This window comes from Lampetra fluviatilis, chromosome 9 (assembly GCF_964198595.1).
Source record: "Lampetra fluviatilis chromosome 9, kcLamFluv1.1, whole genome shotgun sequence".
NCBI classification, from domain to species: Eukaryota; Metazoa; Chordata; class Hyperoartia; order Petromyzontiformes; family Petromyzontidae; genus Lampetra; species Lampetra fluviatilis.
In genome coordinates this window covers 12,352,576-12,377,293 of record NC_136283.1, presented here as the reverse complement: position 1 = coordinate 12,377,293, position 24,718 = coordinate 12,352,576, and the positions used below count along the sequence as shown (strand labels likewise).

General features: G+C 45.3%; 1 protein-coding gene across 1 annotated transcript in view; it reads right to left on the bottom strand.

Moving 5' to 3' along the window:
* Window positions 1–552: 552 nt before the first annotated feature.
* Window positions 553–24,718, bottom strand: part of BICC1 (BicC family RNA binding protein 1) — a 102,460-nt gene continuing 78,294 nt past the window's right edge. Inside the window, exons 16-22 of the mRNA XM_078859815.1 lie at window positions 23,557–23,707; window positions 20,253–20,292; window positions 15,988–16,142; window positions 14,772–14,901; window positions 13,777–13,976; window positions 10,735–10,834; window positions 553–6,333 (exon numbers count right to left, since the gene is read on the bottom strand). Coding sequence (XP_078715941.1) covers window positions 6,209–6,333; window positions 10,735–10,834; window positions 13,777–13,976; window positions 14,772–14,901; window positions 15,988–16,142; window positions 20,253–20,292; window positions 23,557–23,707 — 901 coding nt within the window. The 3' untranslated portion in view covers window positions 553–6,208. The remainder of the gene's footprint in view (window positions 6,334–10,734; window positions 10,835–13,776; window positions 13,977–14,771; window positions 14,902–15,987; window positions 16,143–20,252; window positions 20,293–23,556; window positions 23,708–24,718) is intronic.

The window sequence follows — 24,718 nt, the reverse complement described above, 5'->3', positions numbered from 1 at the left end:
TTACATAAAAGATGTCGCGCGGTTCTGCCGAGATAAAACGTTATGTCTACTGCTCCCGACAATGTTTTTGTTGTATCTATATTTTAGCTTTCATTTAATGGAGCACATTAAACAGATACCAAAGTGAACGTGCGAATCCGCGCAATAAACTCAAAGGACATCTCCAAAACACTCACGGACACTCTTGGCAGGGCTCATTTGTAAAAGGCCGATGCTACCTGCAAGCATCAAATCCAGCGGGAACGTTTAATCCAAAGTAGAAATGGCACCGACGCATTTGTACTGCCCTGCCCCACACTAACACGATGCGATGGGCATATGGCTCACGGCTGTGGAATATTTGGCTACTGCCATACGGCCATATGGTGTGTCATCGTACATCACGTTGTCCTTTATTACACATTTTACTTGGACAGCGCTGCAGTTTGGAGTGCGCGCATTGTAATTAAAAAATACAACCGCTTACACGTACGTAGCAATAATGGCGAACACGGCGATTGCTTTGAACACACCGGCATGTTCTCTTTCCTTTTTTTATTTTAAGACTGTGAAGTGAAAATAGCACAAGCATTTCAATCTCATCTCCAGTTAAATGCATCGTTTCAAGTGTAAATGTAATAAATGTCCCTTATTTCACAATAAAAAAAATCTTACGAAAGATTTCAGCAAAAGCACCGACAGACAGCTCTTTGTGTTCGGAAGTTACAGTGACATTTTGCTCGGCATACAAACGCTTTCCAATGAATACCTTAAAGTCGACGATTAGAAAACAATGGGTGACAGTAGATTAAATTTCTCTTCAATGTACACAATGCATAACGCGTTATAAACGTTCCATTCATAAAGCATTAATGAGCATTGTTAAGAACAGAAATATCTTTCATTCGTATATAAAGACGATCTTTTCATTATGCCCAAGCCCATGATTTAATTACAACATTATTTACATTGTAGGAAGTAATTTAAATCGGCCCTCATTGATGGTTGGCATCGTACTCCGTGACTTCACAATGAACATCAGACTCATTATCTAAAATAATTAGCGCAGTTTTATCATCAAAAGGCAAACTTGTAAGAACCAGTGTCGGATATTTTTTTTTATATATATAAGGAAACGATATTGTTAGTACTATTCAACATAACGTGAAATAAATTATTTACTTTAAAAAGTGGCGGGAAAATAACGAATGAGCTTCCACAGCAAAGTGGCGTAGCAGGGCATTATTAAACCCCAACGAATGAGCCTCGGACACAAAATAGCGGGCAATTTGATTAGTAGAGTTCTGAGGATTGACGATGTTTATGAGCGATGTTATGGGCGTGACGGAGCAGGTGTGAGCTGTTGTGTATATTAGCACGGTTGGCTACGTACGGTGCGAAATAAGTTCAACATACATATATAGCCCAAAGGGAGGTGATGCTGAGATTGAGCTGTCACTAAATGAATGTTTCCTCTGGATATTTGTTCCTCCAGGGACGAATACATGGGTTTCCCCGAGGGAAGGAATATTCAGGAACCGTTTCCCATTTTGAATATTTGTATTCGTCTATATTTTTGTTGTTACAAATCCTAAAGCTAGCACGAACAAATGTTCAATTGGTAGGAAGCAATTTTGGCCAAAATATTTGCTACTCAATTTAACACGTAGGCTTTCGCGACCAATATTATTCATAATAGGTTTTTGGGTCAGATCGCGTTATTTATAAATGTGTCGTAACCCTCCACCACCCGGCACGGCCAAACAGTAAAAAATGTGTCACGTTTTCAAAGGACAAATTAATTGACTTCTTTAGCCCACCGGTGTGCTGAAGAGAGAATCAACAGCATTTTTTTAAATTTGAGTAGTACGACGTTTCGCTGATAATTACAATCAGCTTCATCGGGCAAGAATGGTGAAGCTCTCCTGTTGCTTCCGGTCTTAAATAGAGCAGCATCAGGGTGTTGATTCTCTCTTCAGCACACCGGTGGGCTAAAGAAGTCAATTAATTTGTCCTTTGAAAACGTGACACATTTTTTACTGTTTGGCCGTGTCGGGTGGTGGAGGGTTACGACACATTTATAAATAACGCGATCTGACCCAAAAACCTATTATGAATATTTGCTACTGTCTGAGGTGGAACGAATATTGTTGAAAGCCAATATTGATTTGCATTATCGTGTGCACAGTCAGGAACGTGCGTCGATTAACACAAAGCCCACCGCGACGTTGTCATGTCCCGCAGACACACCAACCTACACACCTTCATAGGTAACATGCTCCAGCAGTGTTCTACTTCACGCGTGTGTGCGTACTGGAAAGCTGCCGGATAGGGAACGATCAAGCCACTGGCTGATGACGCTCGGGGCTTGCTATCTTCTTTCAGAGCTGTTGAATGAGAACATTCAACCGTGACGGGTATCCAGCCTTATGCCATGAAACTCGTGGGACGTGTGCCACTGTACTGCACGCCGTTGGAGAGAACGTGAGCTCCGTGTGTTAGTCGTCTAAACAAATCTCATAACAGTTGTTTTTAGTAATACCACTAAAATATGGGTGAAGAGTATAGAGTTGGTTATAAGAAAAATGAAATGCTCTTAAAATCGTATAAATACATCTGTGGTTGTTTGAGGGGGAAAAAATGTACTGATTTATAAACAACCTATTTAAAAAGCCTATTTAAAACTGCATCATTAAAAAAAAACATTCATTTATTATCCCATTACACGTTATTTCTTTTGACGAAGCAAGCTCCACTCACACTGTAATCCCAGTAAACATGCATGTGTTGGGAACCGTTGAACCAACTTTGGTCCAATGTTCTATGCTTACTGGGAGGAAAAGATCCCCCGTGTAGCCTTAACAGACTGTTGGGGCAAGTTACGTTAGTGAGCACATATGAAGGCACAGGAGGGGGTGGGTGGCCAGCACCACGCCCGGCCGCCTTTGTCTCCCCAGTCGTGATGTTTACACAACCCAATAGGTACTAATTTGAGGCTGAGTCGACCTAGGGGAGGCCCAGGACTGGTTCAGATTATCGGGTTTGTAGCGCAGCATGCTAACCGCTACACGTACCGCTCCCCACTGGGAGAAAGCCCTACCTAATAAACACTTGTATAAATGAACGAGTATTGTGTTTGCGGATCGTAAATATAATTGTGGCGTAGCTCTCTGATGCATGCTCGTATTGTACCCCGTGTTGTTATGGCACGATGTCCGATGTTTCGCTCCACGTTCTGGGAGCATCTTCAGCAACCGAACGGAGTGGCTCACATTCTCCCTGTGATTATATGAGCGCTGTCGTAATCGACCGAGAAAGTGAGCTGATGAAAGTGAGCCACCCCATTCAGTTTCCTGAAAGATGCTCCCAGCACGCGGGAGCGAGACGTCGGACATCGTTCCCAACACGTGGAGCAACGGGGAGCTAAACAGGAGCACGACCACGAAAGCCTCCGCAGTAACATCCTGCCGTATTTAACGCAAGCTAAAAGTGCAATTGCATTAATGCAGTGCTCGTTGAGAGTCGTGCTGCTCAATGCTTGCAAGTCCACGTTGCAGTGAGGCCACACACACTGCCTAACCCTCTGTGGAGCGGTCTGCAAATTGGATGTTTGAGCAGTGTGTGGCATCACAATTTATTGGCCTGACAGTCATGATGTTTCACAATGTAATGGTCTGGTGAATTGATATGTGATACATCACATGGTCTCTTACGGCACGTAGCCTGGCACAAGCACCGAAGTGACGTCACGTGGGGATCTGTGATGTAGTAGTGTCGTGCACTGGGCTACAATTCCAGAAAACTTGATTCGATTCCAGACCAAAGCTAACATCGGTGACACATGGTGTCTGAACCTGTCTGGGGCCTCCCCTGCACCGATTCAGCTTCATGTATGGTGCGGCGTGTCAGCATCGGGGAGGAAGAGGCAGTCTGGCGTGGTGCTGTCCACACAATCCTCTTGTGTGCTGTGCTAGCATTAAGAGGTACTTGTTAACAACACGTTCCCCCTATAGACAATAAGGCTAAGCAGGGGGCAGGGGAGGGGGGGTCTTCGACTGGTTACAGTGAATGCGTGTTAATATATAGCATTAACATGCTGCTTCGATGACGTTAAGCAAGGGAGAAGACCCAATAACAGTTCGTAGAGAAGCCATGGAGATTTCAATGGGCCTTCTTCTGGAAATAAATTGTGTGTGTGCTCTCGCATTCGTGCCTATATTATCGTGGCCTAAAAGGATACCTAGCCTGGCACCAACATAATGGTTACCGCCACTTGGCGAACAGCATCAGCTGCTGCATACATTCGTGTGTGCGTGTGTGTGGTGTGCATGACACTTCTCCTTGTGGCTACTATTGCTTGGTTAAAAGTTTTCAGATTCAGTGAGGCTTTCCTGGGTAGACAAGCGTAGTAGCAATAATAATAAGAAAACAATACATGTGAACCCTAAAGCTGTCACGTGCCAGTGTTTCACCGACAGACGCTCCGGTTAACGGTCACCGCACGGACAGGGTTTGAGTGACCTTGCAAGCACTTGCCAAGGCCGCGAACACCCTCCCTTCATGCGCAACCCATGCCGTACATCTCGCACAACATCACAGATGATAGCCAGTCAGCCAAAATTGTGAACTACGGTTTTTTTTTAATGGCTGGTGTTGGTGGGTAAATTGTTCTCTTAAAATGAATAATTAATTACCGTCTCATACTTTTTTTTATGAATGCCCCGCTGAATTGCGTTGATTATATATTAACATTCCAATTGGCACGCTGGTCCCGTTAGTGATAATGTCACGTCGTTACATATCATGTTAAGCTAATTCCTCCAATGAGAAATAAAGCATCTGCTTTACTAGCACATTAACATTCCTGCACACTGACACATGATCGTGAAAATGGGATTACACATATATGGGAAATGCTGCCCGGTATTGTATCGTATATTAACTATGCTTTCAGGTGCTCTTTGAACAACATTGGTTTGCTGCTTGTAAACGTGCATATATATTTTACTTTCTAGCGTGATCCCTTCATTGATGGGCTTATTATTGTTATTATCATCATCCAATTCCATAAAAAAAAAATCCCCACTTAAAAATTGCACAAAAACAATTCAACCAAGCAGGTCAAAGGAGACAACCAGCTGTCCAACAATCTCCTCTGATGTTAAGATTAGAGGCGGCCGTAGCAATGTATTTGGCAGTCTCTACTCTGTTAAAGTGCTTGCCGATTCGCGTGAAAATGTCAGCCTTAGTTAAGACTGCAGCCCGTGATGAGTGGTTCTCAAAGAAATTGTGAGGTCACGTTTTTGGTCCAGAACCCAGCTGGCATGAGCTTATCACAAGGAATGTACCCAAGAAACCACAAGGTCATGTCCAGAAAATATGTGGCAGAGGCCCTTCAGCAATGAATTGTAGTCAGAGAATTCTGCCTTTGTCTCTACTAACCGGTAATTTGCATTGCCATTGGCAGATGGTGGATGGGGAGTGGGGGAGGAGTGATGTGTGGCCCTGGATAATATGGTATTTGTCCAAAGAGCAGCATTCCTTAGTTATGGGGAAAATTAACCCCTTTGGATTGGTTGTACTCTGATGTAATTTACAAGAACAACACAAAATAACGGTATGTTTTAACTTCACACATTTTAGTGTAAAAAAATCTCATAAAAACATTCCAGTGACTGGACATAGTGCGTGTTCATTATTTTACAACGATTTAGCACTAATCTACCCCTTTGCTTGACAATGTTGGTCTTTAACTTTGGTCCTCATACAGTGTTGATGAAACAAAACAAGGCACTCCGTTTAATCCCTTGTGCATAGACATTCACTCGTAGTACCTAACGCAGCTTAACCTTTCGACGGATAAAGAAAACAAGACATTAGATACATTTATGCTAAAACATCACCAGCCGTATTAAACATCTTCACACATATATATCTGTCACAACCTATCCAAAACACTGTTGCGATACTTACATTTTTTTCAGACTAATTGTATTATCGTAACACCGTGGGTTACGCAGTATTTTTTACACACACACACACGCGCGCGCGTGCGCGCACCAAAACACAGCCAGGCGTGAGCTAAAATATCTTAACATTCAGTGTGTGACTTTCCCCTTGTCCTTTGTTGGTCATTAACAGCGTTAAATAAATCTTGCCCAGGTTAAGCTTCGTTGATCTCCCAGTAACAACGGTGCTGGTTTGCAGAGTGACCGCAGTAATGCTCTCGTCACCACCGACCACTCTGACTGGCCATCTCTCCGTGGTGTCGTGGTAACCGTCCGCTGGCACCACCCTCCAGGAAGGCGGAGCGAAGCGGGGAGTCAAAGAGCTTCCTGCGGCTCTTGTTCAGGTCTGCATGCGAACACAAAGATCCCCTGTATAGCCTTCACAACAGACTGTTGGGACAAGTGATGTTAGCGAGCACCCATGAAGGCTGGCACGGCACACGAGGGGGTGGGTCGCCAGCATCATGTCCGGCCGCCTTTGTCTCCCTAGTGATGATGTTTACACACTGCACCAGGTACTCATTTAGTCCACCCAGGGGAAAGCCCACCATTACCAGTTCCAAAATTCACCACAGTTAGTGGTCACAAATGGGAATTGAACTCAGTCACCAGATCACTGTGCCACACACTGACAAATATCCCCCGTATAGCCTTCAACAGACCGTTAGGGCAAGTGCTGTTAGTGAGCACCAATGAAGCCCGGAATGATACATGATGGGATGGATGGTTAGCACCACGCCTGGCTGCTTTTGTCTCCCCCGTGGCGATGTTTACAGGCCGCACCAGGTACTCATTTGAGACTGAGTCGAACGAGGGAGGTCCAGGGCTCGTTCAGATAATCATCACAGCTCTTGGTGGCCGTGATTGGGAACGGAATTCGGGTAACCGGGTTCGTAGAGCAGCACACTAACCACTGTGCCACCACTCCCCCCACTGCGCCACACATACACGTGTTTGCGTGTGTGAGGAGCGGTGGTGCAGCGGTTTGCGTGATGCGTTACCACGAGTACCTGGTGTGGAAGCATCAGCACTGGGGAGACAAAGGCGGAGTCCTGGCAACAACCCTCTAGTTTGCTGTACGGGGCTTAATAGGTGCCTGTCTGTGCCCACTAACAGCACTTGCCCCAATGGTCTGTGCAGGCTATATGGTGGGTCGTTGCTATTGTCTGTGTGTGTAAATGTGCATTGATGCATAGATGACAAGTGTGCGTGAATCGGTGAGTGTTGACAAGTCGGTGTGTCAGCGTGTGTGTGTATATATATCCGCGCGCGCGTGTGTGTGTGTGCTTGTGCATTGTTGTTGGAGGTGTGACAAAGCGATATGGTGACAGACTGGTTAATGCCAGCATGGCCAGTCTGGTATGCAATGAGAGAATTCAACAAGAAAACCTCAAAATCCCTCTACGTCACACACAACGCATCTCTCGCGGCTGTAACGCGGAGTGGATTAGTTTCCTTTGCAGTTAAAACCCCCACGAGCGTAAGCACAGCGCAGACTTCTCACTGACGGTGACATAACAAACGGGTAGTCCACAATATGCCTTCGTAGGGGTGGACAAAAATAAACGTTTGTATTGTAATCCTACAGCTCTGATATTTACTACTGTCTTTTTCTTCATCTGGGTTGCTGAGCACATTGTCGAAAAGGCCAAAATGCCAAACGATTGGAAACAAACGGCATCATTGAAGGTGTAATAGATAAGAGTTGATATATGTTTTAATTGAGCACTGTAATGAGGAATTTGCAAAAGAGACGATAGGAGGGAATTCCATTCCAAGAGAGGTTGGGTGGATATCCAATAAGCTGGGTGCCACAGTAGCGAGTTGTGAACTACTTCGCCTGGTATGCAGGAGGTCGTTGGTTTAATCCCGACCCTGACGCCTGTATATTTGGAGTTTGCATGTTCTTCCCGTGGTCATGTAGATTTTACTCCGGGTCATCCAGTTTTTCTCTCAAGATTTATAAACGTGCATTTAATGCATTTTGCTATTATAAATTTCCACATGATAAGCCAATAAAATTTGTGGACAATTTGTGGCCAAGTTGCTTTTGAAAAAGAGTTACATAGCTCAGTGGGCCTAACCTGTAAAATGAAAACAGTAATCGTAAAAATAGTAAGAGCCGAGAAAATAATTAGCTCCCATTGTAAACTTGGCTGCAGGCTCCAATAGAATATCTATAAAACAATCATAGCAATGTATCCATCCACTCTGAAATGGCAGACTCTCCTAATGGAGGTTTATTGACCATACTTCACCATGCTGGTCTGTGCAAGTTGCTAAAGTTGTGGTGGGTTGGGGGGTGAGGGTGTATGGGGGGGGGGGTGTGTGCAAATATCACTCACTACTAACGGCGACCGGAAATCAAACATACGTTACCGGATTCATAGGCCATTGTGTTATCAATACGAAATTATCCCATCGATCAGCGTCAATACTGAGGACTGGCAGAGTTTGGCAGTCAGCACCTCATGGCTGGGCTTACAGGCTCTGGACAGCTGCAAAATAATAACTTAATGTGACAGGATGAGGGCGGCGGGTTTTTGCTGACCTTGAATGTGACAACAGCAGCCAGGCCTTTTCCAGAGGGAATCGATGCCAATCGCGTTTTGTGAAGAATGTTTTTAAATTAGTAAAGTGAGCTCCCCATGGCGTTAGCAGCTTTTGAAGTGTCATCGTTATTATCATCAGTCACGATGCATTGCTAGATGCAGGCCTGCTCGCAGTACTGCGATGTAGCAATCCACCTACACATGAGCTGATTTCATCACTCCGTCTCCCTAGCGGACGAAAACTTGCGTGGGGTTTCCTCCCTTGACTGGCACCCCATCATTTATTCACAAGCACCAGCAATTAGCCCTTCCAGTGACATGTCCTGCGCAACCCAAACTTACATTTCTTAACAGTCAGAATGATGTCTCTTTAGCCCGCATATTTTCAAAAAATCCACGTTTTCCTCTTTGGTTTCTCTCAACATAACTGCAAGCGTACATTCTCATCCACGCTGCTTTGCGCGGAGATGTGCGCATGAAATGTACTGAACGATTTGTACGCGATGTAAATGCACCGCAATTTGGGCACTTTGAATGGGGCACTCCTCAACCAGAGCAAAACCATCTGCACGCCACGAAAGCAGCAGCTGTCATTCACGTTTGAAAATTACTTTGGCAACGGATCAAGCCACAGTAAGTGTCAGGTGGTCTCGGACTGGGCGTTAATGAAATGTTCCACGGAAATAAGGGACCGCTTCAGCGAATTGCAGCACCTGGTTCACCTTTATCAAATTGGTCTAGGCCAGATGAAAGCTGGTTTTATATATATAAAAGTATTGCTCCTGATCCACCTTCTCCTCCTATCCCAACGTCCATACACTGAGGGTGTAAACCACTTGCGGTTGGGGCATGCTCCCTGCACCTCCCTGGTCTAATGATTTAACATCAATTTGACACACTTGACACGGGTCACCTGGCTTCTAAGATAGAGGGTATGTTCGTTTAGCTATAACCAGCTTATTTTAAATTGGGCCTTTAAAAATACATTTCGAGAAAATTCCGCCTTGAACAAAGACACTAACACAAATCGGCTGCCAATCTCTCGTTTGCTTTGCTTCGTCAATTATTGAGCGTGAGAGGGAAGTGGAATGTCAGGAGACAATGCAAACAAGGGAAGAACACTCAGACTTCAAATACACAGCGTGTCCGTAAGATACTCGCTCTAATTCTCATAACAAGCAGCCCGTTTTTTTTCTACCACATTGTCACTTCAACTTTGCTCATTCTATGAATCTATAGGCTCAACCATGGGAGTGTGGAATATCCACGGACGGGTTCCAACAGAGTTGAGTACTGCGGCAAAACTCACTTGAGTACGTAGAGGTAGTAACACATAACAATGAGATGTATAATTATTATTTACAACTCTTTGTAAAGTACGCTGCTGGATGATGGCCTCCATGTCCATTATGGGGGTTTGATCTATCATACATCACCACGCTGGTCCATCCAGGTTGGCAAAGGTAGGCGTGACCAGGACCGGTCGCCCCACTGATGTGAGCCTTAGCCGATAATTGAACTCAGGACACTGGGATTATAGTGCACTGCTCTTCTTCCCAATTAAATATTTTCATAACATGTAATATATTTGGTGGAACTCCCTATGCATGGGCATTTAGGTTGCCATCTCCTGGCTTGCCAGGGTATGGCAGCAAGTGAATTCATTTTCCTCTGTACTGAGATTGAGTGTTGTCCCCCTCGAATACGTGGGTTTCCTCCAGGTACTCCAGTCTCCTCCCGCAGGTGTGCACACTCATTAATGGATAATAATGTTTTTTTGGTTTTGATTGCATAAATATAAATGTGTCGTTAAACCCGCCACCTCCCCACACAGCCAATGACTAATTGACTGTGGCAGGTGGATAATATTGGTCGCGAAAGCCCACATGTTAAACTCATGAATAGAGTTGGCCAAAGATCACAATAAAGGACCACCGATATTGGGCAATTGATGGTGCCGGTTCTGGCTGCCTTCTCGTTTGTCTGTAGGTTCTTCCCCACGCCTCCGTGCGGAAACTGGCCGCGTTACAAATTCTACACAATTTTTATTTGCGTGAATAACACAGGATAACAAAAAAAATTCGGAAATTACAAAAAATGAAACGTGTGTTTTTCGGTGGAAGTTAATGATTTCCGGTGAGTATGCAGGTTGGACATAGGGGAGTGGTCCTGCATGCCATGCCAGCTAAGTTCACCGGAAATGGCGAGGAGCATCTTGCGTCGAGCGCCGAACGTGCTGATGCCCAACTCCTTGAGGTCCTGGTCGGTCAGCGACAGGAATGTCTGCAGGTCGATCTGCAAAATCCAGGGAAAAAGAGCGATGAGGTAGCTGAATAGATCAGATGGCTCATACCAGGTCAGAGCACTGACCCGGCACCGCTGAGAACCTGGATTCAAATCCAGTTTTCAGCTGGCGATGATTAAGCTGAGTTCTCGAGTGTCGTGAGTTGATAGTCTCAGCCCAGTTACCACTGACTAAAAAAATATAACTCGTGGATTACATTTAGTTTTTAATTAATCTGGCATACTTCCAGCTCAGATTATTAAAACAATGTTTGGTTTCATTGTCATGTGATGAGCACCTATATAGCAGGGCATGTGAGTACATGTGCCACAGGGTGTGGACAATAGGCAACTGAGAATGTCTCCAAAGGAGTTCTGCGATATCGCCTTTAACAGGCCATTCTCTAATATGGGGTGATGCACTGTTCTATGAATGGAAATGAATTTGTCATAGCATGACAGCTAAAAGTGTAAAAAGGCAAAACAGATAAATAATATAATGGTGCTGTGCTGTCCATTTATATTCAGACTTTTGTCTGAATTGTGCATGCTATAGGATTAGACCACACAAAAGGGATTGATTTGACCACAGCTGGAGAGATGTTCCAAGCCACAGAAGCCTTAGCTTGCAGCTTGTCAAACAAGATAGGCTATAACATGTCGTGTTCACATCGCGGGTGCTATTACACAATGTATAGGAATTGCTCACAAAGCCATGCAAGGCTGAAAAGTCTTGCACCCCACACACACACACGCACCCACATCCGCCTCCGCTAATGCAGGGGCGAATTTCGTGCAAAGCAGCCGCTTCATCTCAACGCCACAACGTATATGCATACACGTAGGCTTTCGTGACTAATATCATCCATAATAGAGGTTTTTTTGGGTTTGATCGCGTAAATATATAAATGTGTCATTAAAACCCGCCACCACCCGACACAGCCAACGAGTAAGGATTGTCACGTAAACAGAACATGCCAATTCGTCACTAGTACAGCACACCGGTGTGTTGGAGAGCCAAGGTTGTAAATGTTGTGGCTTGGAGCATACGCATACATTACGTCTCACAGACGGCATTTAACACTCGCTCGCCAATTCTCTTCGCAAAGGAGTGACATGAGACTCTGAGGAGCTGCCAGTTTGCTCAATCTCCCACAAAGTGGCACAGGTGACACCGCAACTATGATGCACGATATTTGGAACCATCGCTTTGACACGGCGGAGGTTGATGTAATATAGTGGTGGAATGTTGTCATCGGTGTTATCTCTGCATTTCTCCAGCTCCTTATCTTGTCTTAAAAACATCCTGCGGCGATGAGCAGCTGGTTTGGAAAATGTTGCGTCTTGGAGACGAATGGACGATTGAGCACCGCCTGCCGCACTTGCACGTCGCTCCACTCACTTCCCCTTCTCTCCAGAGTGGCGGGCAAGTGGAGAGAGATGAGGCAGATGTGGTCTACAGTGGACCTCACCACATCGGTGGCAGACAAATGCCCGTCTGCACCTCCAGGGTGCATACATGCAATGGCCTTGCAGGAGCGCATTCACCGCTTGTTATGGAGGTTTATGGCTCTAACCGAGCGGCTGCCCTGTTTTAATATTGCGGGTGCATTAACCAAAAATACTACGCGCCATCTGCTTGGCAGTGGATGACAAACATCCCGTGAGTAGGCCACTGTGTGCTGGCGTCATGGTCCAAATTTGCCAAAGAAACGAATTAACACTACTAATTACTCAATTTAGATAATGCATAGCAATTATTGCCCCCCTACTGAGAAAGGCTGTCAGGACCCTCCTGAAAAAAGTCATGAGACTCGGTGAGTCTATGCTGGGAAAACAGCCACAGCAATGTAATAGTACAGAATCAAGGGCAAACCGAGCCCACGCAGATAGCATCGTGGTCTTGAGGGATCGGGGAGAGGAGGCAAACATCACTTATTTTGTTTGAATGTGCCGTTTAATCAAGTGAGAATTTATGAAAATCGGGGGTATGGTATGCTTTTTTTTCTTTTTATCCATCCCACTGATATCCATCCTTGTAATTTATATCGTGAATATGTTTTGGGAATACGTGCATTTCATAGAAATAGTAAATATGCGTGAAGGATACATAAGTGACATGTGATACATTCCATCAATTGTTTGACCCTGGCTTTGGGCTGGACACCTGTGACACATCGCTTCATAGCCCATCGGGTTCTTGCAGCTTAAATCAAACGTCTATGTCTACATACGTCTAACCGATTACAGACAGCTCTTGTCTGGAGGTTACTGTATATATATAAACATACAACACCAACATAGCACATGAAGCCAGACGTGAAAGTCAGTAGTTCAGGTATTGGAGAAATGCAAATCCTTATCATTAACTTATATAAATAAAAACAGGACAGTTCTGCTTCCAATAAGGTGAGATATTTCTCCTGCTTTTTTTTATTTAAACCCAGTGTGTTTCTGAGATCCCCTGGACCCAAGTCCAGATACTGTTAGAAGTGGGGACAAAGATACAGCTATGGTTGCCACCTGTCCTGGTTTTCCCAGGAAGTCCTCTTGATGAGGCAGCTGTACTGGGAAATCTGTCCTGGTGTTAGTCCATTGTGTAATAATAATGTACCACTCAAGACAATGCATGTACATTTAGTTCCCCCCCCTTTTCCACTATTCTGAGATATTCTTCTTCTCAAAATATGTCCAGGAGTTTTCTGTACAGGTTTCCCTCGCTCTATGTGGGTTTGTGCGATTTTTACATTCATGCGGCTAACCTATTTCTACCCAAAGTTTTCTCTATGCGGTTTGAATTCACTCGTACGCGGCTATGTGGTCGGATGTGGAACTCAGCAGGCAGCTTTCTTGTGCGGTTTTGCTTTGCGCGCCATTTTTCTGCAACGCATCTATTTCCACGTAAGGAAACATTTACATCTGGGAGGAGAAGATTCACGGGTGCCAGGCCTCACCTCCTGCTGCTGGAATATGTCGGTGTACTTGCCCAGGCCCAGTTTGCTAAAGAGCTCGGGGAGGTCGGAGCTGCTGCTGCTGCTGCTGCCGCCGCCGCTCCCCTTGATGGCCGAACCCAGGGAGCAGCCAGCGCCAGCTATGCCCGCGGGAGTTCGCGGCATGCTCTCCATGTAGCCACTGCTGCTCAGGTAGTGCTCATCTGCAAGGCATCCAACAAACAGCCATCAGCGGGCAACGCGCGCACCGGTGTCCAGGGAAAGCCTGGTATAACAAGAGGCTGCAACGTCAGGGTTACGTTGAAATTTTGCCAGATTTTGATATTTAACAATGACTGACAGAGGAGTTGGATGGGAGATGCGGAATTCTACGATAACAAAAACACGATGTGCAAACTCCCAGTGTCAGAACATTCTGCGATGTTGGTACAAATGAAGGGTGTCCTGGCAAAACTCAATTACTCGATAACACGTGTTACCTTCATTGGAAGACTTTCCAATCCTCTTCTGATAGCTTTAATCATCTCCCCGCAGATGACCGCACAATAATTCACCCTTTCTCCCACTGAATGAGGCTATTCTAAACAGGGTCTACTTCATGAACAATTAAAATGTGGGTTATAAGCTTTTTCCAAGGAACCCTCAAATTGAATGGTTACTTGAATTATGCAATAGACACACAAATATAAAATATATGTACAGCAAGTGTGTGCAGTGTGATATTTATATGTGTGTGTATACACGTAATTACTCAATGCTAAAAGTCTTCAGGTCATGTGGTCATGTTGTGTGTGTGGTGCTGCATCGTGCGAGGGTGTATGCGATATGACCAAAGCCTACCAGTCATCGTGCCATGTGCTGGCGTGTGCAATTCAGTATCGCGTGAGTGTGCATTTGCTTGTGTGCGCAAGCACTGTGCAGCATTGCGTGTGAGCGTGCGTTCACTCGTGTGGACGAGCGCTGTACGACATCGTGCGTGTGCGTGCGAGTGTGCGTACACGACTTGACGCTAGCCTTGCGCTTAGGGCTGTTGCCACTCGTGGGGAACTCCGTCCCTGATGAGGAGTCGTGGCCGTTCCGCTCCCGCCAGTTCTCCGATTCGCTCCCGGACTCCGACAACGCATCTCCCTGAATAATAAATGCTTTGCATAAGCCACAGCTCATAGCTGTAGCGTGTTCCCATGATGCAAGCATACAAACAAGTCCACAGGTTTGTTTGTCCGCACCTCTGATTAGTATAATTGGCTATGTAGTGTGCGAAAAAAGTTCTACATACATATGAACTAGACGGCGTTTCAGCGGGAAAATGGTTCTTGCTATACCATTCTCATTAGGAGCCAAAACATTATGAAAAAATAGATCCTGACCTTGGAATGGTGTGAGAGAGGGCACAGAGGAATATTACTGAATACAAATAAGATTTCCGGCAATGGTGTAGCAGCACAGACTGAACCCGATTTTATTTTGTCATCATTAGTGAATGTTGCACTATAAGCCAAGGTTTTGAGCAATGGCCATTATCCAGAGTAGAGAAAATAACACGAATGCTTTCTATGATGCTATTAATGCTAAGAACAATGTTTTAGCAAAAATGTATTTCATATATATTTTCCCTCGATCACACAGTGTTTGACAATTGTTTTTTTACCCTTTAAATCTGGCAACAAAACTGACACCTTTTCTACAAGGAGTCATGTTTGCATAGACCACAATACCTGCAGTCATAATGCGAACAAAAAACAAAACTCTGATAATGTATGCACTGTCCTTGATTTGATTGGTCCACACCCGAGAAGCTTTCCTTAGAGCCTAGTCTCACATGGGGTTGGACCAGATGACGCCAAAGGCGCACAACTCAAAGACAATGCACCATCAGAGCATGAGAGCTCGGGGTAAGCATTTACACCATTGGAACCTCATTTGCCAGTAGAAAAATATCATAATTGGTAAAAAAAAAGGTGTCAGTTTTGTTGCCAGATAAAAGGGTAAAAAACCAATTATCATATTTTTCTACTGGCAAATGAGGTTCCAATGGTGTACACACAGTGTTTATTAATGATAACTAATAAAGTATTTTCAGCAATCAATGAGGACAACTCAAATTGTTATATTGCGAGATTGAGAGATATGGCATCTGCTCAGTGGGGTGGGGGGGAGTCAATCATTTATCAGTGGCTAGATCAAGTCTAATGATGATGAGGGAGAGATGGGCACCTCGAAGGTGGTGGGCATGCTCGGCTTGAAGGACCCGTGGTTCGGCCGTCGCAGCTCCTTGATGGTCTCGGCTGGCATGGACTTGGAGAAGCCGAGGCCACTCCACTGGCTCGTGGGCGTCCGCACCTCCGTCACCACCGGCTTCTTCTGCATGGCTACGTCGCCCGCGTGCCAGGGTGAGGGTTGCAAACGGGGACGGGGGACAATGTGGTGTGTTAGGAATGGCAGAGCGAATTAAGTAATTGCTCGCTCGCTCACTCCTTCCGCAGCTCTGTTGCCCTTCAGAGTGTACGCAGATCCTGGTGAAAGCTGATGAGATTGCATTGGTAGCGGTGCACAAGTAGAAATGAAAACTCACCACCTTTGTCATTAACATCGCTTTGCAGAAAAGGACATTCAATTCCTGAATACATTTCACAATACAAGAGAGTTTGGATTTATATAGCATTCAATTGCACATCATGATGCTGTACAGAAACAATGGGGGTACATTTATGTTATTTAGATGGACAAGCAGTCGGTCACAGGCAGAGGAGTAGTACGATGGCAGGGAGTCAACAGTACAGATGGCTAGGTTAGGGGTGCTCCAGAAGTGCACACCACGTGCTGTACTCGGCAGGTAAAACCAAGCCAAAGAGTAACGAGTTTGGCTGGTGGCAATATAAATCTGACGGAGCTTTCTGTCGATGCAATTTTCCAGTTACTTTCATCGAAACAGTTTCCATGGCCCTCCTCCAGCCTGTGAATCGCAACCAAGATGTCTCCACGCCCAAATGAATGGGGTGGAACCCGTCCACAATTTACGTGGATTACATATTGCGTCTCGACATGCGACCGCGTCCCAAGACGTCATACAGGAATGGCAGCCATTTTTATTTTCCATCATAGGCAGATGGAAAATAGAAGGCCTTGCAAACTACGGGGGCAGCATCGGAGAATGATCGATCTCTCACTGAGTGAAAGGTTGACGAAGGGGATATGACGAAAATGCTTTGGTTGCTGGAGTGCAGCGCGCGCGCAGAGGGGAGTAGAGTGAGATGAGAGGGGATTTGTGATGAACTCTTGCAAAAAAAAGGTTAACCTGGCCTCTTGAGTTCTTATCTGGTTAAACAAAATAAGCTCTAAACTTGAACTCCGGAGGGCGGGGCGGGCTGTACATTCTGAGTTTACTTCTTTAGCTGCAGAGCAAAATAATTACGCCGACGCTCACCGGGAAAGATGTAAAAGTATTAATCAACTCTAGAGCAGTAAATAACTACAAATATTATGAGAACAGTGCAAACACTAGCTTCTTTTAGAATGTCAAAGGTCAGTCTGACCAAGGCGAAACTTCGCCCAGTACAGTAATACCCCGGTGCGACAAATATCTAAATTATGAAAGTCAAAGAGATTTACAAGGTAGCTGGAGGTGAAGGTTGAGGCGATGGATATTAGAAAAAACGGATGATGCTGTCAGTGACGTAAGTGTGGGTTGAGGCGACGCAAAATCAGGTAGCGATGTTAAAAAAGTTACGACGTATTTGGGAAATGACATAAATGGGGGGAGACGTAAATCATGGTATGACTGTACGTGATTCTAAGGCTACAAGGTGCATTCCATTGATATTTTACATTCGCAGGATTAGATGAGTTGGCTGAGCATGCCTTACTTTAAGCTGCAATTGTGTCTTTAAGTGTATGTCATCAGCAAAACCATAAATAAGAGCCATATTAAAGTTACAACTGCCGAAATTTTCTTTCCCCACCTTAAAAATAGCCAGATTTTTGCCACGGATTTGCAGTAAAAATGTACCAATGAAAATTTCAAATTGGTGCATGCCAGGTTTTCTGCTTAACACATATCAAAGTTAAACCCAACCGGTGAGTCACTTTGTTCTCAAAATTCTGGTCTGATTTTAGCTGATAATCTCATGCCCCCTTTCAACTGTAATCAAGGAGAATGCTCTCCAGAGGCAATCAGGTTGCCACACAAACGCAGGCCATCAATTTCTTGATGCGATGGTAAAGCTATTCTTGGCCTTTGATTTTTGGCGAAGTGTATTGGTTGCAAGGGAACAATATGTGCGAGCACGAATGTTTTTCGAATTAAATAATTGACGAAATAATGTTGAACTTTTGAATATGGGCACCACTCCAACTAAATGCCTCGCTTCACTGAGCCACGGGGATCGATTTTCGTTCAACTTCTCACGTCAAATTAATCCGAAAATCTCGGCGCACGTGATCCGTTTCAATGCAACGTGATGCATCCTTTGAGGGCGCTTTGAAAGATACAGTTGCAGAGGTAGGCAGACGCACCCGTCACGGCCTGGACGGGAGACGAGCCGGAAAAATGTCACGCGACAGAACGCATTGTTTCGGAACCGCAACGCCAAACGAGCACCCTGCGCCATCATGGCTACGCGCGAGCGCGGGAAAGGTGACCTCACCTCGGAGGCGGTGGCGGCGCTGACGAACGCAACCGCCACCATTGCGGCATCTAGATTGGAATTTGTGCGTGGGCCGTTAAAAATGGAATCGCGCCGCCGCAAATTCTTCCTGGAGCGAGACAATGCGGAGGTGATGCCTGTTCGACAACACGGGGCAAATTTAACGCGCCACGGCCCAGCGGCTTAACCCCCACAATGGGGGTTCTGTAAAGAAGGGGCAGTCGCTCGGGTGGAAAGTTGCAAGAAACTTATTTCGGGAGTGAGGTAGTCGTTAGAGTCTGAAAAGGATTATTGTGAAGACATGCGAGTCATCGGAATGCCTGAGGATGGTTTCCTTGCTCAGGGTGTCGACTTTGAAAGTGTGGACATAGATATAAGACACAGAGACATGCAAGCAAATACTGCACATGTGCATTCACTTGTGCACATACACAAAGATCCCCACCTATAGTCTTAACAGACTGTTGGAGCAAGTGCTTTTAGCGAACAACTATGAAGGCCGACACGGCACACGACGGGGTGGGAGGTCAAGCACCATGCCTGGCTGCCTTTCTCTCCCCAAGTGCTGAGCTTTACACAACGCACCAGGTAATAATTTAATGCTGAGTCGACCTGAGGCATGCCCAGGACCAGTTCAAATATTCACCACTGTCCGTGGCCATGTGCGGGAATCGAACTCGGGTCGCCGGGTTCGTAACGCAGTGCAGCTAAACCCCTGCACCACACACGCTCACATGAACACACCGGTATTTATTATAATTGAATTTTTCGCTCCACCCTGAGGGCTGCTGATGAACTAAAAATACCAACTGCAACTCAAAACAAATCCGAGTCAGCCTTGCGCTAAGAAAATAAAGAGATCTCGGTGTTGTCTGGCACACGGCCACGAAACTCGAACCCAAAACAATTATCTGCGTGGGGAATGCCGTTGGTTATGCTTTGATGCCGTGACCCGCTCGTGTCACGGTAGCTGTGCCGGCTGGAGACAGCCGTCGGGCCGGGGTGTGTGGATGACGCAGGAATGAGGAAAGTCGGCGGCGCAGCTGGAATGTCTTCACTCCTAATCAGATTGTTCTCTCGTAGACGTCACCCTTTCTTTGGACTTTGGAAAAATGCTGCTTCTTGAAGCTCAGTGTGAAGTGCGGGTAGGGTAGGGGCGTGGGACGGTTGGGGGATGCGTGGGATGGATGGGGCGTAGGAGATGGGGGGAGCGCTGCGTGTGTGAGATATGATAATGAGTAAAACGTGTTCAACCGGATTCCATGACCTTAAGACTGTATACTGGTCGCTCAAAACCGGCTTAACGATATCATTCAGTGGACAGGCACCCGAAAATGTAACAATGTGCACTAGCTTCGGATTTATTTTCGCCAAGCCCGTTTAGCTGCAGTGTGATTGTTTAACTTGACCTTCCAACAACCGACCTATGTTAACCAACCCCTTTGCTGGGTTTTCTATTGAGAATGTGGTTTCTTTTTGGCTGCCTACAGGCCCCTGGGGTCCCAAACGGGTCTGTCATCTCGTCATCACCACTCTTTTTTTATTCGTGTGAACATGAAGCCACTGCACACACTTCATTCACCGAATGGTTGTTAATCACGAAAACCTTTATCCCGGTAGGAGGGGGGGGGGAATCGCATGGACAAGAATTGAGAAACGCAGCCCCAGGAATCTCTGAGGCCAACTTTTCCGAGTACAGAGCAAAGCGTGGTGATGGATGATCCCTCCACGGGCAATCGCAGTGATGCATTGCAGTGAAGGTATTACTATCGCTCTAATTCAGAGTGATCTGCGATGGCCGCAGCATTTGCCAAGCTCAAAGAAGCTCCGCCGTACCTTTTGTCGCCATTAGCTTTTTCTGCTCGTAGTCAGCGGCCTGCAAGGTGACGCACGACACGGAGACAGATCAGTATGCGTGCTCGCGGGTTGGGCAAGCAATTCATTCTTCACCCTTTACCGTGCCCTGCAGCAATTCTTTAAATTGAGCTGTGATTCGATTTTGTACATAATGGGTTTGTGACACGCACAATGTGAAACGTCACCATGAGCTTGTAAAGCGATTTAATCGATGAATTAATGCATCGCCACATGCCAGGTGCATGTTGGTATAGCGTATGTAGTTGCGTGTACGTGCTGTATTTAATTTGACTCAACTATATAAACTATGTGTGCATGTTCTTGGTTCTTTCGGTAAAGTCACGTAGAAGGGAAATAATAAAATAATAAAAATAAAACATAATAAAATACAATTCTCACGACGTTTCGGCCACAACGCAAGCAGCCGTCCTCAGGTGAAGAACAGGTCTGTCAGAAAGACAGCGTCTGAATGCTGCTTGCGTTGTGGCCGAAACGTCGTGAGAATTGTATTTTATTATGTTTTATTTTTATTATTTTATTATTTCCCTTCTACGTGACTTTACCAAAAGAACCAAGAAGATAAATCCCTGCAGTCACGAAAGCTTTAAATCGAAAAATTATGTGTGCATGGACAACAATGGGTTTGGCTAATGTATGGTTGCACTCAGACACACCCACCATGTTTATTTACAAGTTTATACAGTATGTGTATATCATATTGCCTTGGCATTGGTGTTGGGAGGCCCTCGTCCAGCAATGGATAGATCAGTGCTGATGACAATGATGCCGATGATAATGATGATGGTGAAATTGGCATTGGAGTGGAAACCACTGCACTCAAAACCAAGAAATCAGCGGTCAATTCCCAGTTAACATCAGAAGAGTGATATCTGACGCAGTCCTCACCACCTCTTCTTCATCACCATGCACTGACCAGCATGGCGAACTATGGTCAGACAAACCCTTTTGACCCACACAGCTTGGGGAGGCCTTCATCCAGCAATATATTGACAAAGAGCTAAAGATTCATATTGGTTTTTTATATTGCTGCACACTTCCATTTATTTAATACATGTTCATTGCACAGATTTGTATTTGAACGACAGAAATAACCCAGCGCTACAGGAGCAGTTGGGAGGGCTCACGCATTTGAGTAAGCGTCACACCTGCAGCCAGAGAAGTGCCGAATTTGTGCAATTCCATTACAGATGCAATAAACATAATTTCTCCCGGAGGTGGTGGTTGCGACGGTGATAATGGGATGTCGCACCCTGCACGCAACACTGAAACTGTCTCGTTTTAATTGAACTCGTGAGTGTGTTCACGTGCGTGGAAGTGTGTAGTATTCCACTTGGTACCAACCAATACAGTACCTGAACTAACCGGGGATGGGGGGATGGGGGGGGGGGTTAAATGGTCATCTCTGACTTTAATTCTAGATTTGAAGCTTTCGTGACTGCAAGGATTAATATTCTTAGGTTTTTTTTTTTTTTCGGTAAAGTCACGTAGGTAAAACATCAAAATTAATAAAAATAAAATAAAATAAAAATCACGACGTTTCGGAGGCAACACAAGTCGCCTTCATCAGGTGGGACCGTCACAGCCGGATTAGCTGCACACTTGATGCAGCTAATCCGGCTGTGACGGTCCCACCTGATGACGGAGACTTGTGTTGCCTCCGAAACGTCGTGATTTTTATTTTATTTTATTTTTATTAATTACGTGACTTTACCGAAAAATAAACCTAAGAATATGAATCTCTGACTTTCCTTTCAAGGGAATGTCAAGGGTCCCGATATTTCCGCAAATCTTTGGAAATTGCTGATTGCTCCCCAGGTAGAAAATTGCACATTTAGTAAGCTCTGAGTGCCAATCATGTGCCTCTGGAAGGGTGTGTGGATTGCAACTGCCAAGTATTTGCATGCACCCATGAATACGCATCCATTGTCTGGATACACCTACTTACATATGTGCTTGTGGCATTGGGTACCATTGTGTAGTTGTTTTGCCTCTTAAAAATCTATCTCTGGTGAACAAGCTGTATTATGGGACAGCGGTGATGCAGTTGTTAGCGCATTTCTCTACGAACCCGGCGACCCCGAGTTTGATTCCCAACCACGGCTAACATCAGTGGCCAGTGATATCTGATCCGGTCCTGTCCCTGACACCCTTCAACCCTGCACTGACCAGCTTTTTAGTGCAGGATGATCAAACACGGTGTGAGGAGGCCTTCATCTGACAATGGATTGACAAAGGGCTGTTTATGATTTCGACAAGTGTAAAATGTGTGAGGATTTTGGGGCGTGATGATGTGTGGATAAGTGTTATTGACGAAAAGTTGTTTTGCAAGTTGGCATGCTGATGCACTTTCCACGCTTGGCCTGCCCCAGAGATGTAAGCATCCAATGGGTGTAAATGCCAGGTCATATCGACCTGACTGGGTAAGGTTCCGCAATAATAATGATAATGCTATCCTTTATCCAGAAAATCCTCAATGAGCAATTAAGAATGTCTAATGGAAGGTCCTGCATTGTGGTGTTTGGCCAATTCAATTAATGAGTGTTTGGCTTCGTGTGGTCAGAATCTGGAGAACCCGGAGAAAGGCCACCACGTTTATGAGAGGGCGACACTTAGCAAGCACTGTAATCTCCTAGTCACCTCAGAGTACCAAGCCCACAACACCTGGTATTCCCAGGCAGTTACCTCTCCAAATGCCAGCGTAGGCTCAACCTTGCTTAGCAACTTGCTAAGATCTCACTTTTACCGTGAATTAGTCATGCAGCCTTTGAAAGTTTGACCTCATGCTGGAATAAAACTCGGATTCTTTGGAAGGAGACACAAGAGCATTTATTCCACATGCCCATGACAGCATGGAAGACACGCGCTGCCCAGGGAGTGAAATTGTTTGTGGCCACATGAGGTTTCTAAAATTAATCCGAAGTGCTTTTAGTGAAAATGTGCAATTTTCCATTATCACAGTGGGTTTAATTAACTTTTGAATCCTTAATATTATCCGCATGTCATTGGCGACTTGAACGCCGCTTACAATCCTCATGTCCCTCATGAAGTGATGTTGACTGTAGCCACCAAGCGCCTAGATTCCAACTTTACCCTTCGGCACATCACAATCAAAGCAGTGAAGCAGCGATTGACTTACACAAACATAGGGACATCATTCCCGAACAAGAGCGCGGTACCCAGCCGGAAAAAAAACACACACCGGAGAGCCGTACAGTACAGCACGACCGCGAAAACCTACGCAGTAACCGACATGGTGACTCGCCTCAACAGCAGACGTGTAGGGGGAGTGCGGAGCCAGCCTGAAGCCGTCGGCGCATGATCTCTCCGCCGCCCATTCGCTGCCCGGCGCTCTCTTGTCCGTGTGCAGATCCCTGTGATCGCCCTCTGTGCCGGACAGTCGCCGCTCTTGAGCCCTGCGTCCGGGGAGCACAGGAAAGAGCCCCCTAGTGTTGCTGGTGCTGAAGAGATGAGGTTTGATGGCACCTACCTGTGATGGGCATGCACAGCCTATTTCCTTCAGAGCTGTCCAGTTTCGTTGGTAACAGATAGCATCTTGCTTGGCTAATGCTGTGAGACCTCTCCTTTGTCATGGACAATGTCTTTTATTTATAATCTGGTGAGCACCCATTGAGACTAAAAGTGTGTTTTTAAAGAGGATGTATGGTAAGGCCACGCGCCACATTATTTCGGGCACTGGGGTTGTTTAACCATACTTTACCATGCTGGTCAGTGCGAGTTGTAGGGGGAACCCAGGACCAGTTCAAATATAACTCACGCGCTGATATTAAATGTGGGCAGGAATAGAACTCTGTTCACTGGGTTGATAGCGCCGCGTGAGAACTTCTGCATAGCTGCTGCACTCCTGCGTATATTTAAGTTTCAAGTTTATTTAGTGTGATCAGGTGAGAACTCAAGGACCAGGATGAGTCTCATTTGCAAGAGAGACCTGGGTCACCAAAACAACGAAAACATAACAAAGTACGGTAATGTAGCAAACAGCAATCAGCTCAAAAGTTGTAACAATAACACTGAATCACACGAGGAATTGGGGAATATGTAATATGTAAATTAGTGTTGAATAAAAGCTAAATATTAATTTATATGTGGTGCAGATTAAGTCGGGCAGATTACTTCCAGGTTCGTCATGGAAAAAATTACAAAACTAAGCTCCAGAGACATTAAACAGACCTAGATTTATGATTTTATGAATATAACCAAACAAGGATATTTGTCAACAGGTGTGCTAATGATGGGGGAGTTTATATTATTTTATTCACTTGTGCGTGAACACCACTACCAAAGCGCTGTCCCTTCAATTGTATTTAATAACAATACTAGCGAATGGCCTTAATGCATTGTAGTCACTTCCCAGCATGCCATGGTTAGAATCCAAGGTTCCATACTCTTTGGTTCTTTTGGTAAAG